Here is a 14,722-nt window from a genome sequence, read left to right on the forward strand (position 1 = left end):
CACTCATTGAGGGTCTCTCATCTTTAGAAGTGCAAAGTTTGTACACTTCAAACATGATCATTGGGTTTGTTCGTTCAGTTGAAAATGCAGTACCTCATACCACACTCAAAACTGTTCTGTAACACGCCCAGAGGACTCTTTTTACAAGATTTATACCTAGTCACGTGTGCCTTGCTGGGGCACAAATATCTTCCGCCGTTGTCCCGCGAGATGGGAGGAGGACTCTGGGTGTAGTTGCACCTCCTAGTTATATCACGTCGTGTGGTCCTGATAAGGGAGTTAACGTGACGGTGATAACACACGTGATGCGATAGCAGACGCCAGCTGTCGACGAGGTACACGGACAGCTTAGAGAACCCGCGGTTGGTGAAACTGAGCCAAAGACGATTGTAAAAGAAGTTGTTGGAGAGGGGCTAAGGTATTTTATTTGTACTGTAGGTGTTAAGACGTCCCAATGAAGGTCCCTTTTTTATAAAGCCACTTTGCCTGCCGAGTCCACCATAATCTTATTCGTAGGGACTTGTTTCCAGTGTTGTGGTGCCAGGCGCTGCTATCGCGTTTGATAGCAGGCGTGGCGGCGCCTAGCTATTTGCTCGGCATACCAGCTGATGCTATTCCCCGGCACGCCTGCAGGTGCGCCAAAGTGGGCCACAATGAGAAAGAGCTAAAAAGTTATAACGCGAATACTTTAACAACCAAACGCAGTGCAGGGCGTGACAGAAAAAGGAAGAGAGCGCCACCATAAGTACAGATAGGGCATGTACACGTTTGTAAATGTGTAACATTATGGCGTGTACACTTTATTGAAAATAGGCATGACTTGTAGACTTTATTTAGTGCATACATGACTTAGACTTTATGTACATATGTATGTACATATTTGAATTGACAGAGACTTGAAATGTCAGTAGTGTATCTGTTTTGTGGCCGTTGCGCCGTACTGTAATTTGTTTGCCTGTAGTCTCTAACCATGAAGGCCTCCCCTAAAGAAAAGGACGGCGGTGCCCTCAAATGTATTTGTCAGGCAAAATTCGTAACAAAATTTTCGTTGAAAAAAAGATTGCGTGAAGAAACTTATTTTTGAGTACAGGGAGCAGTTTTATCACCTCGACTCAGCCGGGCTCAGCCGGTTACGAAACTCAAGCGTCGCATCATTTGAGCTTTCCAGCAACGAGCCCAAGTTTTTCAAGATCACCCTTACGCACGAGTGGGAATTACTGTAAGTCACGTTCTGGTTTCTGTCCCATTGGATGTCCCAACAACGCACCACGCTTAGTTCGGCTGATAACCTCACCCTCACGCGATGGCTGGACCGCATTCCCAGCACGGAATACTGACAAACAATTTGCTCTCTCTCTCTCCGACTTGTGGGGTGGTGTGGCGTGTGTGGTGGCGAGGCGTGGCGTGTGAGAGCGTGGGAAAGAGTCGGCGGGGCGGGCCGGCGGCGTGCGCTGCAGGCAGACGGGCCTGCTCCTGCTGCGTTTAGGACGACCCCACAGCAGGCGCATCGGCCTTTGACTTGATATCGAGGCGCCGCTGCTGCCCGCTGCCAGGACCAAGAACATCAAGAAACACTACTAGCGCCCCAATAATAAAAGCCACACTTGCGGCGACTTCCAGTTTTGTTTCGTCTCTCCTGAACAAGCGCACACAATTTTCCGTGGAAGAAGATTGTTGCTTCAAGCCGTCAACAAAAAACTGTCTATTGCATTCAGTGTCAGTGTACACCTCCTCTTCTGGTCGTCGGAGCGGCAGGAACGTTACCCCCCTGGCCTCTGCGAGGCTCCTGGTGAGGTGGCGGGGCGGGGCTGCACAGGCAGGCTCAGGAGCGAGCGGACGGGCCCGGGCCGCACCGGAGCCTTGAAGGCTTTGCTCAAGGTCACAGCAGCGGGGCGCGGCGGCTGGAGGAAGGGGGAAAGAGGGGGGGGGGGTCTCCCTTACGTACTGATCACGGAGCCGCGTCGCATGCAGGGGCGCCCCGCCCCGCAGCGCATGGACCGGTTTGCCGTGTTGAGCCTGTTGGAAGGATGCACTGCGGAGCTGGACCGCGCGGCTTCCCTTCCTCGCCTCATTCCCTCGCTCCTTTTCGTGTTCTCTCCACAGTTCACTCTGATTGCAATCGATTATAATTGCTGCCCCCCGTTCCCTTCTCGCGCTCTTTCTCAGCGTTGCTCTCGCCCCACCTTTTCCTTTCGCGATGTTCCGGAATGGGAGACCGTAAAAGGTGATGAATTTCAATTAGTTTTTCTTGGATAAGTTTGGGAACTACGTTTTGGCTTGTATTTGATGGCGGTCTCTTCGCTTAAAATTTAAGATTGACACCCTTTACTAAGACATGAGGACATAAAAGACGTTTGAGCTACATTTTATTGCTTTGTCAGTCCATTTTCGTTGCGAAACCAGTGAAACGAAGGACCATAGTAGAAAGATCCTAGTACGAAAGATCCCACAATATGGTTCCTCATCGTGAAAACAAAGTTTATATACATAGCATCTTCTAATCCTGCCTGTGCTCTGTCATTACAAAAGCTACGAACATTCCTAATGGTGTTCAATAGAGCACTACTTAAAGTAATTTGATGCCTTTGTAAAACTGACGCATTAGCTGTAGCACCTTCAAATTTATTCGCACCCCTTAAAAGTGGCATCTTTGTTTATCCCAGTCTTCTGATGCCTGTAAAGCAATCATTTTCTGCTAAATTTTCACAAACAGGAAGTGCAATTTTCAAGCAACCCCTTATCCTTTTACCATGCAGTGTGTTCATGGGTGAAACTTGAAAGCCTTCCCTGTTCATGAGCCCAGTTCGAGGCGTGGAGGTGGAGCCCAGGCGGGCGGTGCAGTGGTACACCCGTGGCTGCGCGGACGTGTCTCCGTGAATGGCGTGGAGAGGCTTATCTGGGAGCAGCACCTTTGTGATCCCCATGCAACAGGTTGTCAGGCGGCTCCTCCAGCCCGCTCCCCCCCCCTCCCCTCTCGCGCGCTCCGGAATGCGTCTTTGGCCAACGGCATAAATAAAGAAGACACACCCCGATGCACTTTTCTAAAACTTTCGTCCTCTAAACGTTACTCAATTCACCGTGAAAAATCTACGATGAATTGCTGAGCATTGTGGAGAATTTGCTTCCGTAGCTACGAAGTAAATTCGTAAAAAATGAAACTAGCTCATTTTGTGAGGGCAAAGGATAGTTATGTCCGACCTATATTTTTTCCAGCAATATTGTTTTTTTGGCCAGCCTGCGTTCGGGCACGGTGTATTGCCGATTGCATGCTGTTTACAACGGGAACACCAGTTCATTTTTTTTTTTCGAATCTATTTTTCGTGTTAGTACGGCGCGATTGCATTTTTCTTGTTTGCGTTTTTTTCAAACGCCTCGATATAACGACTTCCTTCCGGCTTCTTTCCTCCACCGGTGGCAGGCAGACCGGGTGGGGGCCCCGTGGCGTACTGCTGCTGTGCGAGGGGCGGTATGAAGGGGGGGGGGGCGGCTCAAGAAAGTCTGCCGCCAGACGCCGACCGAGAAGATACTTGCCCCGCCCCGGCACGGACTTGGGGCTGGGCTGGACCGAGGGCTGGACTAACTCGACATTGCTCGAAATCTACGCATAGTGCTGCAAGGAGCTCCAATTTAAATGAGGCAGAGTTGAAATATCCTATACAACTCTACATATATCGAAAAAAGGTACAAAGAAAAACAACGAATGCTCCAGAGGCAGGGCTTCATAACGAATCATTTCACATTTTTGGCATTACCAATGGAACCGAGCGGAAAATTCAGGGGTCCGTAACTTAACAGAACGAACATGATCGGTTTGTTAAATAATATAACAAAGTCGCAAATAAAACTTTAAGTTAAGTTAGATACGTAACGTTCGGTCGTTATTTGTCCAGAGGTAAAGTCAGATTTCGTATGTAGTATTTGTTACGCCCCACGGTCGCGGGTCCTGAACTCTTTGTGGTAGTGTAGGGCACTGACACTTTGCGCTGCGCTTAGGCCCTACTCGCATTCTCCACGTGGCCCATGAAGGGCCTCTGGACGAAGCCCGTTACAGTCAGCCCGTTAGGCGTCAGTCATGTGACTGACCAGGCTCACCGCGTGGCTTTGGCTCCAGAGAAGAGGGAGCAGTGAGAGTCTCGACTCTCGCAGCGCATTTTCTAATGTTTTCGATTTTGACGTTTTTTCCCTGTCTTCGCTGAGCTATATTTTGTCGTAATTTGAGCTAGCATCGATAGCACTTTCTTTTTCATCACTGTTGATGACAAACTTCTTCGCGTGTTTCCATTTTTATTCGTTTTTACAGGGCAATGTACTCAAAAATACGTAAGCTGCGTGATAAAAATTGTGTATAATTCATAACAACTTAGTTTTTAAACTTTACAAATTTATAGTGAGGATATTGTCTTGCCTTGCTCTCGCAGGAGTGTGACAGACTGTTACACACATGAGGCTACTCGTTCGAAAACGATTCCCGTTAAGCAGTAACTAGGACCGGTTCTCGCAGCCACTCCTCTGTGCACGCGTGACGCGGCGCGGCGCTTCAGAGGGCTCACCACGGGCGCTAGGGCGGGACAGGGGGTCCGTCCTTTAATAACATTCAAAACTGAGTCCCGAGTAAGAGTGACCGCACTCTCATAAGGTGAGGTAATTATGGCGCCAATAATTGATATCACACAACTGTCGTTTTTGTACGTCTAAATGAAATAGGTCCTTCCTTGGTGGTCAAAAAATACTTTGTTCTGGTGGTAAAACTCTGTTCAATAGACTAAATTCGATAGCTGGAGTCCGACCTTCAGATCCTCGGAGCTGGTTGTCCCCATGTAAGACGCTAGCCTTGTTTTCAATCTGTTCTGTCTTCTGTGTTCAGCGCTAGAGCGTGTGCCAGCCTGCCGAGTGCGTCGTGGTTGTGGTGCTACATACTGTCGCGCACTTGCAGAGGCGTGTCGTTGAGGGGTCGGTGACCACCGTGCCTTACGTCACACTGCGGCTCACGCATTCTGTCGCCGCCCCCGTCCACACCGCGTGGCGCTCACTGTACTGAGGGCTGCGTGTCTGCATGGCAGAGGCGCGAATGGTGAGCCGATGCAGAGGAGGTAAAGCTGCTGCAAGGTCCTGACTGATCTTGCCTTCCCTCGCATTCTCTTGACCCATATTGCCTCCATTCTGGGATGTTTCATCGAATAAAGCGGCGATTTGCAAAATTAACGATGAAAGGGAAGGGGCGTTTGATTGGCGAGCTGCCGTCTTGGTCTCTTCGTCCTCACCTCGCGCGAAACTCGGTTACACTTTCAGTCACGTCTGCTGATGGACGGCTTGCTTGGGGGGGCCTGCTCGACGCGTTAAATTGTGGCATATACATTTCCAGTGAAAACGTCCGCTACTCCATTCAGTGCCTCCCGCACTCTGGCCCTTCCCCGGATGAGGCCTGTCGCTCCGCCGTGCCCCGGCCAAAATAATGACCGTATAATTCTCTGGCCGGCCGGCGCGGCGCGGACGTTACCTTGTCACGGTTTCTCTGCCCTGGACAGCCTCTCCCACCCCCGCCGTTGCCGCCCGCTTCCCACCGGCGTGCGCTTGGCCCGTCCTTGTGTTGTTCGTCTTCGTCGTCGAGGTCGCGAGTCGCGCGACTGCGCGTCTGCGTGTTCCGCCTGCCCGCGGAATGTTGCGGGCTATGTCCCCCGCGCGAACGAGTTGGACCAAAGTCGAGCCGGGCACGGCACGGCACCGCGCATGTAAGATGTGTGCTCTGGTTGGTAAGAGAAGGATGAGTTTAAAGTAGTTGGCCGACAGACGCGTTGCCTCGGTTCGAAATAAGGCCTGCTCTGCCACTGCATCCGCTCGTCTGCCTCGGCCGGTCCCTCGGTGGGAGGGACGGCCGTCTGAGCGTGATTCATCCAGCATGCTCCCTGACCAATCATATTTTCCGCGGAACTTCTCCAAATATTTTCCACAGCAATTATTGTATAGCTTTTAGTTGTGCTTATACCTCGACTTATAAACGTAGAGTTTTAAACTATGCTTGCAGTGTCTGTCTTTACTATAAAGTTCATCGAATTTTATGTTAAAAATTTACAGCTTTTAACTCTCTTAATATTGTTAATCTTTAGATAATCATTATTCTACAGTTTGTTTAGCTTTTGCTTCTTTTGTTTTCCTCCCGCAATTTTAATTTTTCTTGTCAAAATTTATTGTTTTCCTTCAAGACAACACTGTCCATCTAAAGTTATATAAAGTGTGTTTACGAGGGAGTCGTTTCGTGTACAAAACTCGACAAAACTTGCTTGCTTTGCCACTGCCTTACGTGGCGTTTTCCCCGTCCCCGACCTCACCCCAACAGGACCAAAATAGGGCGTGACGTGTGGCGGGACAAGGACCAGTGGGTGTCCTGCGTCGCCCTGGCGGTCTGACGCTGCCTGCTGCAGCCGCAGCGACTTCCTTTCCCTCCTCTTTGCGATCCGTTTTAGCATCCCGTTGGGGTGGTGCGGGGGGCCAGGGGCCGGCAACAGCAGCAAGGGCTCTGGCTGGTGACACACCATATGCAGCTTGCGGCCCGGGCTCTGCCCCGCCCTGGCTCCTCCCGGCTGTCGCGACACTCACAAACATGCTACGTACCTCCGCACTGAAGCGGTGCTGTGCACTTGCCCGTGTCGGTGGTGACATCACAGCGGGTTCCCACGGACCAGCCGGGAGCGCTGGGCGGCTGGGCGGTGCTGGGCCCTGACCTGCCTACTGTGTCGCTGGTCGTTGGATATGCATGAATCCACTATGCAAGGCTGATCGGCAGGACATCGAATTTTTCAGTTGCAAGGATAAAGTTAACTGTACAGGTATGCAGCATAGGTACTGAGGTACGTAGGCAGTCCTTGAGTCACGTGGACTCTGGTCGTAGCGTGCACTTTTACCCTGAGATTAACGTCAGTCCTATCGCGTACTTTGAGTCTCTTCAGGCTTCATACCAAATAAGGCTTCTACAGATTCGCTAGAGCGCATTAAACACACGTGACACCCCCCCCCTCCCCTCCTAGTTAAAACCTTACTACACCAATTCTAAACGTTTCGCAATTGCGAAACACATGCTATGTAAATGCAAAGCCTGATGAGTAAATAAAGTTAGTCATAATCTTAAACTTCAGTCGTATGCGAAGGATTTGTTCGTTTTAGGAAGAATAACGTGGCTGATTCGTAAGCTTACGAATAAATTTCTTCGAAATTGTGAAGAAAATCGTTCGCTATCAGTTCGCAGTTAAAATTAAGGCCACAATCGATCGCAAGGATACTAAAGTGTGTGTGTGTGCTGCAAAACGTTTCTTTGAACAGTGTGTCTGATCATTGACAAAATCTCATCCCCTACCGATGCCGATGGCGGACAAGTCAGAAGATGTATCGTGTGGAAACTTCCCAGAACCTGCAGTTCCCACAGCAGTTATGTCGAGCTTACTGTACAAACGCGTGGGCGCAGATATCGCAGCAGATACGAGCGTATCGAGGAGTAAATCATGATGGCGCAAGCGAGTAGACCTATCTGTCTCAAAAATACTTTGCCTCTCATGGAATACATTCCGACGGAATGTCTCGTTTTGAAGTTATGAACTGTTCGCAATGCATCCATGCTGCTGATTCCGACAAGACTTTTTCGAACTGAATCAGTTTGACAACGACGTCCAGGAGAGGTTTTTCCCCGTGTGGGACCTCGAAGTTGCATGTTGAACGTTACGTGAGGATGCCCAGAGCACCTTTCATTAGCGGTGCGTTGCGAGAGAGCGAGCGGAGAAATTGCGACGGCTTTTCGTGTCTGTGCGTCGCTGTGTGTGCGCGCGCGCGCTCAGGAGGCGAAGAGTTGGGGGCGAGAGCCCTTGCATGCCCGGTGCCTCTTCTCTTATTTACCTTCAACTTCAACGAGGGTATAAACGAAACCTGGTTAAACGAATCTAAGGCCACTTTGAGCCACTTGTCACCTGGCTACGGCCGGTATACCCCGGCCTTTTTGGAAGTGTGGTTGCTCTGCTTTTCGCAAGGTATTTACGCTTTAAATGACTGTGAATAAAACTCGGAATCTTCGATTTAGCACATGCGTGTCCTTTCCTATTCCTATGAGACCTGTACGGTTTTCACGCATCTCGTTTACTGTTGTACCGGGTGTAACTGTGAATGCGCTGCAGTGTTGCGGGATTGCATACCCACCAGAGCTGCAGGGGCCATGATGCCTTACGGGCGAACTTGGTAAGCAAACCCGCAACACTGCTGCGCATTCACAGTTACACCCGGTATTGCTAATTGGCTACATTTTTAAAAACCTACAATTATCACTGTGATGTTGAAGGAAGAGTACTGTGTACATGGAATTCGACACTTTTTCTAAAAAGAACATTGCTTTTTCTAAGAGTGCTAGATCCCATAATGACCTTTCGCGGTACTCTGAAAACGAATGGAAGGGGGCAGAGAAAGTTGCTTGCATCCATTCATTCGGAGATGTTGATTGATTTCCTTATTACCCTGGCGGCGGCTCTGTTTGATTTTGAGCTGCGCCCCAGGCGCTACTGGTGGGGATGACGGTAGCCCGTGTCATTGAAACCGAGAATGAAAATAAATGCGAATCCCGAGAAAGGCTTACGCCGTAAACGGTGCGTGGTATGCGCTCTGCTCTGGATGGCAGGCCGTGGCGGGAAAGGGGCGGGGGAAGGACTTGCATCGCACTCGCGCTGCGCTGAACACTCTTGCAGTCGGCTGCTGGACGGAATGGGTGGATTGCGGTCTGTGTCCGTGGTGCACCAAGGCTCGCCACCGTGCTGCCGGTCTTCTTTTCCATCCACCTTTTTTCTTGTTCTTTTTTTTTTTTTCAAATTGAATGCACGAGCCGCAGACATGTCCCTGTCGTCACGGGCCTTGCCTTGCGGTTGACGCCGTGAGGAGGAGTCTACTCCTCAGGTCACCTTCTGCCCACGGGACTCAAATACAAATTAGTTGCATAAGAAATCAAAGCGTTACGTACGTGAAGTGTTGTCCCCGCTTGCACCGGACGCACGGTGCGCACGATATCACGGCCGAATTCCGACAGCGGTCCAGGTTCCATCCGGCTGGGCCGCGTGCGCATGGCGCTGATGCAGACGTACTTCCGGCCAGCAGGTACACTCCGCAGTGTGTGGTAGTCGATTCCATGTACATTTCTGTACTGTATCTCGCTGGTACACACTCCAAGCTCCTCGTTGTCGAGCACCGTCCATTCGGAGTATTCTCGAAAACAATTATTATTGAGATTGAAGATAAATGTAGTATGCTTGCACCGACGTGCTGTCGAATACAATGATCCCGAATAGTTTGCGCAATATGTTTATACTTCTCTATGGCCTAGAAAGGAGCCCGCCAGGTGCGCTCCTCTGCATTAACGACCTGGTCCCACCTCGCCACGCCACGCCACGCCGCAGCGTGCTCCGTGCCGACCTGCAACGCCGCGGGCTGGCGTTGGTAATTGTCACCTCCTTATCAGTCAGCCGCCGGCCGCCGCGTTGTTTTGCGCCTCGAAAAGGACACGATCGTTTAGCGCGCCGCCCCGCCAAAAAGTCACTCCAGCTAACCAGCGAACCAGCTGGCCCAAAGGGTTGCAACGGCATAGAGTGGAGGGCTCAGACTAAGTTTGCGAACGGGGAGAGGCCGAGGGCTTGTTCCGCCACCGCATGTCACTCTAATGTCGTAAATGTATTTTTTTTCCCTCTCTCTCTACTGCATATGTGCACTGTGTAGTGTGGCATGTGTCGTTGCGGTGGCGCCGTGGGGCGTGGCGCGGCGTGGCGTGGCGCTGGGGAGCAGCGAAGGGGAAGGGGGCGACGAATCAAGTCATGAAGATTCCTAGCAAGAAAGTGATGACGATTATCCGGGATGTCGTGAGCGGCACAGCCTCATGATGACATGTCGAGAGGAGTTTGAGAGAGGACTCTGCTACCGGATGTTTAAGCCCTGAAAAATATCCTGGGATATCTTATATGTTCCCAAATCTAGCGGGGGATTCCATTGTCAGTTCTTGTACTTCTGCAACCGTGTTACATGTCGACGTCATTTGCGCCCATTTTGTTAGGTATAATGATGTGAAACTCTTGGTTAGTTTTCATCGGAGCTCACCATAACACGTCTCTTAAGCCGCCTTTTGTTCCGTCTTTACCTTAAGTCTGTGAGTAGATTTGCTTCACTACGATCGTGAGGGAATTCAATTCTGCCTGGCCCATATCGTTGCGATAACGGACAGTAGTTTAATGTTTAACACCCCTCAGAAATAAAAACGGAAATCAGTTGTAATTGCATTTGGTGACGTGGTGACGTGTACTTAACTAAAACCCTAGTCTGGATGTGCACCAGTGTCACTGCTATTCGCGAGTCCTGGTGGGCTCGTGCAGCCTCGTGCGCCGAGACGCTTCTCAGAAGCTCCGCGGAGCGACGCCACGCCACGCCGCACCTCGGCTCGCTGGGCCCCGCGCGCGGCAAAGGTGCTGAGCTCACCACATTGGCGCTCCCAGGTGTGCCCCGTGCTGCGACGGTACCGAGGGAGAACGGGAGTCACGGTAAAACGTTAAACTAGAAGACTGATTATTTTTTCAGAGATACATTTCAAACATTTCATACCAAGACTAAACTGATACTTAAATGTGTCAGCTTGCTTACTGCGCCGTGTTCAGCGGTAGAGAGGCGCAAGGTAGACCATTAAAGGTGGAGTGTAGGGCGGGCGAATTGTGGCCATAAGTTCGAGTTCAGCGCGCCCGATGCCTCTGCCTGCTGCCCCCTCTCCCCTCCTCTACGCTGCTGGGCCGCTGGATTGCAGGTCAAACATTTCTAAATATGAGAGAGGATTAGAACTCGTCCCTGCTCTACTCTTTCATTTGTATCATCTGCTTTCGAGATCGATTCATGATTGTTATTTATGCGATTTTGTTCATTTCTGCGGAAATGGGAACATTTTTTAGAACTAGTATATATTTGTTATTTTACCCTCGGGCAGAGACAGCCTGCCACAATTAAAGGGCTGTCTAGAAAGATGTAACTAACATATCCTCCTATTTTTGTTGCAGGTGAGCCTTGTGGCAGTGCCAATGTGGACTGGCCGATGGGCTCTACCGAGGAGGAGAGACGACTAGTCCTGCGAGGCCCCGAGCAGGGCCTGCAGGGCAAGCAGGGCCAGCCATGGCGACCCAGGTACTCTCCATGATTCAGCACGTAGGGTTGCGCATGCGTCACCATAGATTTGTTGAAACCAATTAGCGGTAATTGTTTGCATGGGTCTTGTAACTTTGAGATTGCACCGTATGCGCACCTGTACGCGCGCAACTGCATCAAGCACTGTGACACGTTTCCCTTTGTGTTGTCGTTTACTAGACCCTGACCATGACAACACTTTCTGTTTGTTTTATTTCAAAGTAAATCACTTGAGTTTGTGAGTTTTTGTTTCTTCTCTCTTTTTCTCGTAATTATATAGTAAGCATGCATGGTAGGTGCTCGTTGTGGTCTTGTAAAATAATTACTCGTGGATTGTGAATGCATGCTTGATTTACTATTAAATAGGCTCAGAGCTTGTTCCTGGCCCATTCTGTATCCAAGAAAATGCCAATGATAGACCCCTTCCTTCGCCAAAAATAGAAAAGGAAAAAACTCTTTTGTCGGACTTGCAGGACAAACAAGAAGAGTGTGTGTTCTCGCCACATCCGGCGTGCGTCCAGTTCAACATTACCGATAAGCTCGCCTCGGAATGTCACAAGGTATCCCTTGTGTTAGGTGCCGTTTCCCCTCAAATATACTCTGCTATTTTTGGTGTTCAGACAACTTTGCTACGAGTAGTATAAAGCATATGGCCATGTGCGCAAACTTCCGAGTCCCATTAATTTAAGTTCAGTAAGAAATACACGGTAAAAGCTGTTCCTTGATGTGCGAGGATCATCCGACTGGTTCGAGGACGCGCCATGCGTTTTCCCCACCCCCGTCCTTGAATTGGTCCGATCGTCCTTGCAAGGGCAATATCAATATCCAATTGAATATCAATTAACTGTTTTGACCGTGTACGTTCTACAGTACCATGTCACACACTTTTGTAAGCAAAATGAATAAATCTGTTTCCGGGTATATTTTACCCTTTATTCGGTGTGGTCACTGTAAAATACAGTCGTAGGTCAATTTTTAATCAACGACCACTGTCAACGAATGGAATAAGTAATTTAAATTTAAAAAAGTTGTTTGTTCGTACCAAACTTTCAGCCAAACTGTATTCTTAACTTTAACCCTAATCAAATGCTTTTGACTTTCCTGCCTTAAATGTGTTTTCCTCTGAATCTCATTAAGCGTGATCGCCACGCCACAGTCCGTAGTAGCAAAGCACACGTCACGTTTATCATCACGTTCTCACCACTTCTTCCTTGAGCATGGGATGCAGTCACACAATTAGCCACTCGTGTCAGGAATAATACTTTTCCATGGTTTTTTTGTCATGGTCGGTCAATCGTAGTCAGATGTGTGTTCGCGGAAGTCTTGTCTTCCCCAACTCGTAATATTAACAACAAATTATTATATTAACCAATTAATTGATGCAGCTCGTTCACTATGGGAGCTGTTAAAGGATACACGGAAATCGTCCCACACGTACCGACTGATTCAGAGAAGACGCACACGGTAAAAAAAAAAAGACTTTTCTCCACGGCTAAGAAGTTATTTTTGAGCCAAGCTTGGGCTGTGGTTTGTTCTGATGACTTAACTTCAAAAGAGTTTTAGAACTAACGGGTTCGGTATTGCAGCCAACGCGCCAGAGCTTGGCTTTGTCAACTATTAGCTGCCACAGCAAATTAGTTGACTTTCATCAAATTAACTAATCTTTAAGCTCAGACATCCAATACTATTTTTTTCGTGGTGCTGCGTCTTCTCTGAATCACCCGAAATTAATGTATCATTTCACACTCTGGTACGCATTTTTGGGGGGCTGCATGTTCGTGGCCGCAGTAGCCCTATATTTACCACATGATAGGCAAGGCAAGCACGAAGTCATGTCGGGCTTTTTGCCAACATCGACGGTGTGTAGTGATTTTGTCTACCCATCAGGCTTCTGATAAAGGGGTCGTCCAGAAATTACACCCGTTTCGATCAGGTTCATTCGGCAAATTACGGAGGCTCGGCGCCTGCGAGACTCGGAGTAGGCCACCCCGCACGACACGCATGCACTTAGACATGCGATGTTGCCTACACAATAGGCGCTACGAAAGAACGGCGGAGCATGTACTTTCTGGACCATCCCTAACACGTCTTTCGTTTATTCATTGCTTGACCGTTATTTCGCCTTACAGTATGAACTTCTGGCCGGTGGCAGCATGAGTCAGCGCGAAGATGTTGCCAAATTTGAACAGCTGCGCATCAAGGCGCTCCAGGAGGAGCGACTCCACATCCAGAAGAAGACCTTCACAAAATGGATGAACTCCTTCCTTCAGAAGGTAAGTTGGTATTTTATGTTTTGCTTACTTCAACACTGGTTAAGTGTATAATTCGGCACTAGAAATCAGATGGTTATTCAAGAAAATAAGTTTTTTCTTTCAAAATGTGAATTGAAGTGCAGGACGCTTTATTCAAAATGTGACCAATCGAAAAGAGAGAACTATTTACAGGTCCTTGCTTAACCTTTTTATTGCCTACTGCATACAGAACACACGAATGAATTGATAGTTGGGTTAGTGAAGAAAAGAATGGGCAAACGAATAAATAGAAGGAAGAAAGTACGTCTGAGGTGCTTTTGTGCCGGTGCACCTCTGATGCAGGTCCACAAGACCGCCTGGCCTCGGCTGCTGCCGCCCCAGATCTCAATCCAATTGAGGGGGAAAGGGGGAGGGGGGCTGTTCTCAAAACCCTTATCTGCATTGAATGCGCTGCGGAATTCTTTTCTTCTTTTTTCGCGCCTTCTCCCTCGTTCCATCCTGATAGGTGGCCCCCACCGGGGTCTCTAATTGATGTTGTCAATGGCGATTGAAAAGCTCCCACAATGTAGCGGGCCTGGATCGGGCGGCTAGAGGGTAGGAGGGGGGGGGGGATATTCCCAACGATTGGAGATTAGCCCGTCAAAGCGAAATATGGGAGCGGCAGTCGAAAGGAAGGATGCACTCTGTCGAACGGATAGTACTGTGTTTTTTTTTTCCTTTTTTCGGGAATGTAAACTTCTCTTAATCACACTGGCAATGTTGTTATTTAGCCCAGACAATCGCCTAAATACATGAAGGCCTGCATTCTCCCTACAGCTAAAACTGGGCTATAGAATCTAGTGCAGGCATTATCATAAGTATTTTATTACTTTTGCTACCGCACTGGCGACCTAACTGATATCAGGGCTAATCTGGTGGCGCCGGGCTTATCGGGCTTGCCCTGCATTCTTTTAAACTTAAAAGGAAAAAGTAATTCTGAATTTAATACTAAAATGAAACTGTAGAGAAAATCGTGCTGAAAATCTTCATTCTCTTTTAAAATTTACGATATTGATTATTTATTTATTTTATTATTATCTTTGACTGATAGTTTTTCAAAATTCTTGAAGTTTCTTCTTCCGTGTATCAGAACGGATGAAAAACACTTCGTGTGCACCAGGATGCTTTGTGGCTGATCGCTCCAGGCACTTCCTGTTCGATCCGACCGGGCGCGGTAGGGAATATTCTCGCCACCCTCCCGGCGCCGGCCGGACACAACTTTATTGCCCCATGAATTGCTAGTTTCTCCATTGTAA

General features: G+C 49.0%; 1 protein-coding gene across 7 annotated transcripts in view; it reads left to right on the forward strand.

The window, feature by feature from the left end:
* LOC113211215 (spectrin beta chain, non-erythrocytic 1) overlaps window positions 1-14,722 on the forward strand; it is a 64,242-nt gene that overhangs the window by 12,814 nt on the left and 36,706 nt on the right. For 6 of the 7 annotated variants that reach the window (XM_052264820.1, XM_052264814.1, XM_052264819.1 and 3 more), the window contains exons 2-3: window positions 11,052-11,175; window positions 13,305-13,448. In XM_052264820.1, coding sequence (XP_052120780.1) covers window positions 11,164-11,175; window positions 13,305-13,448 — 156 coding nt within the window. In that variant the 5' untranslated portion in view covers window positions 11,052-11,163. The remainder of the gene's footprint in view (window positions 1-11,051; window positions 11,176-13,304; window positions 13,449-14,722) is intronic. The other variant, XM_052264815.1, reaches the window with a different exon arrangement.

The sequence above is a fragment of the Frankliniella occidentalis genome, unplaced genomic scaffold (assembly GCF_000697945.3).
Source record: "Frankliniella occidentalis isolate FOCC.00 unplaced genomic scaffold, Focc_3.1 Scaffold21, whole genome shotgun sequence".
NCBI classification, from domain to species: domain Eukaryota; kingdom Metazoa; phylum Arthropoda; class Insecta; order Thysanoptera; family Thripidae; genus Frankliniella; species Frankliniella occidentalis.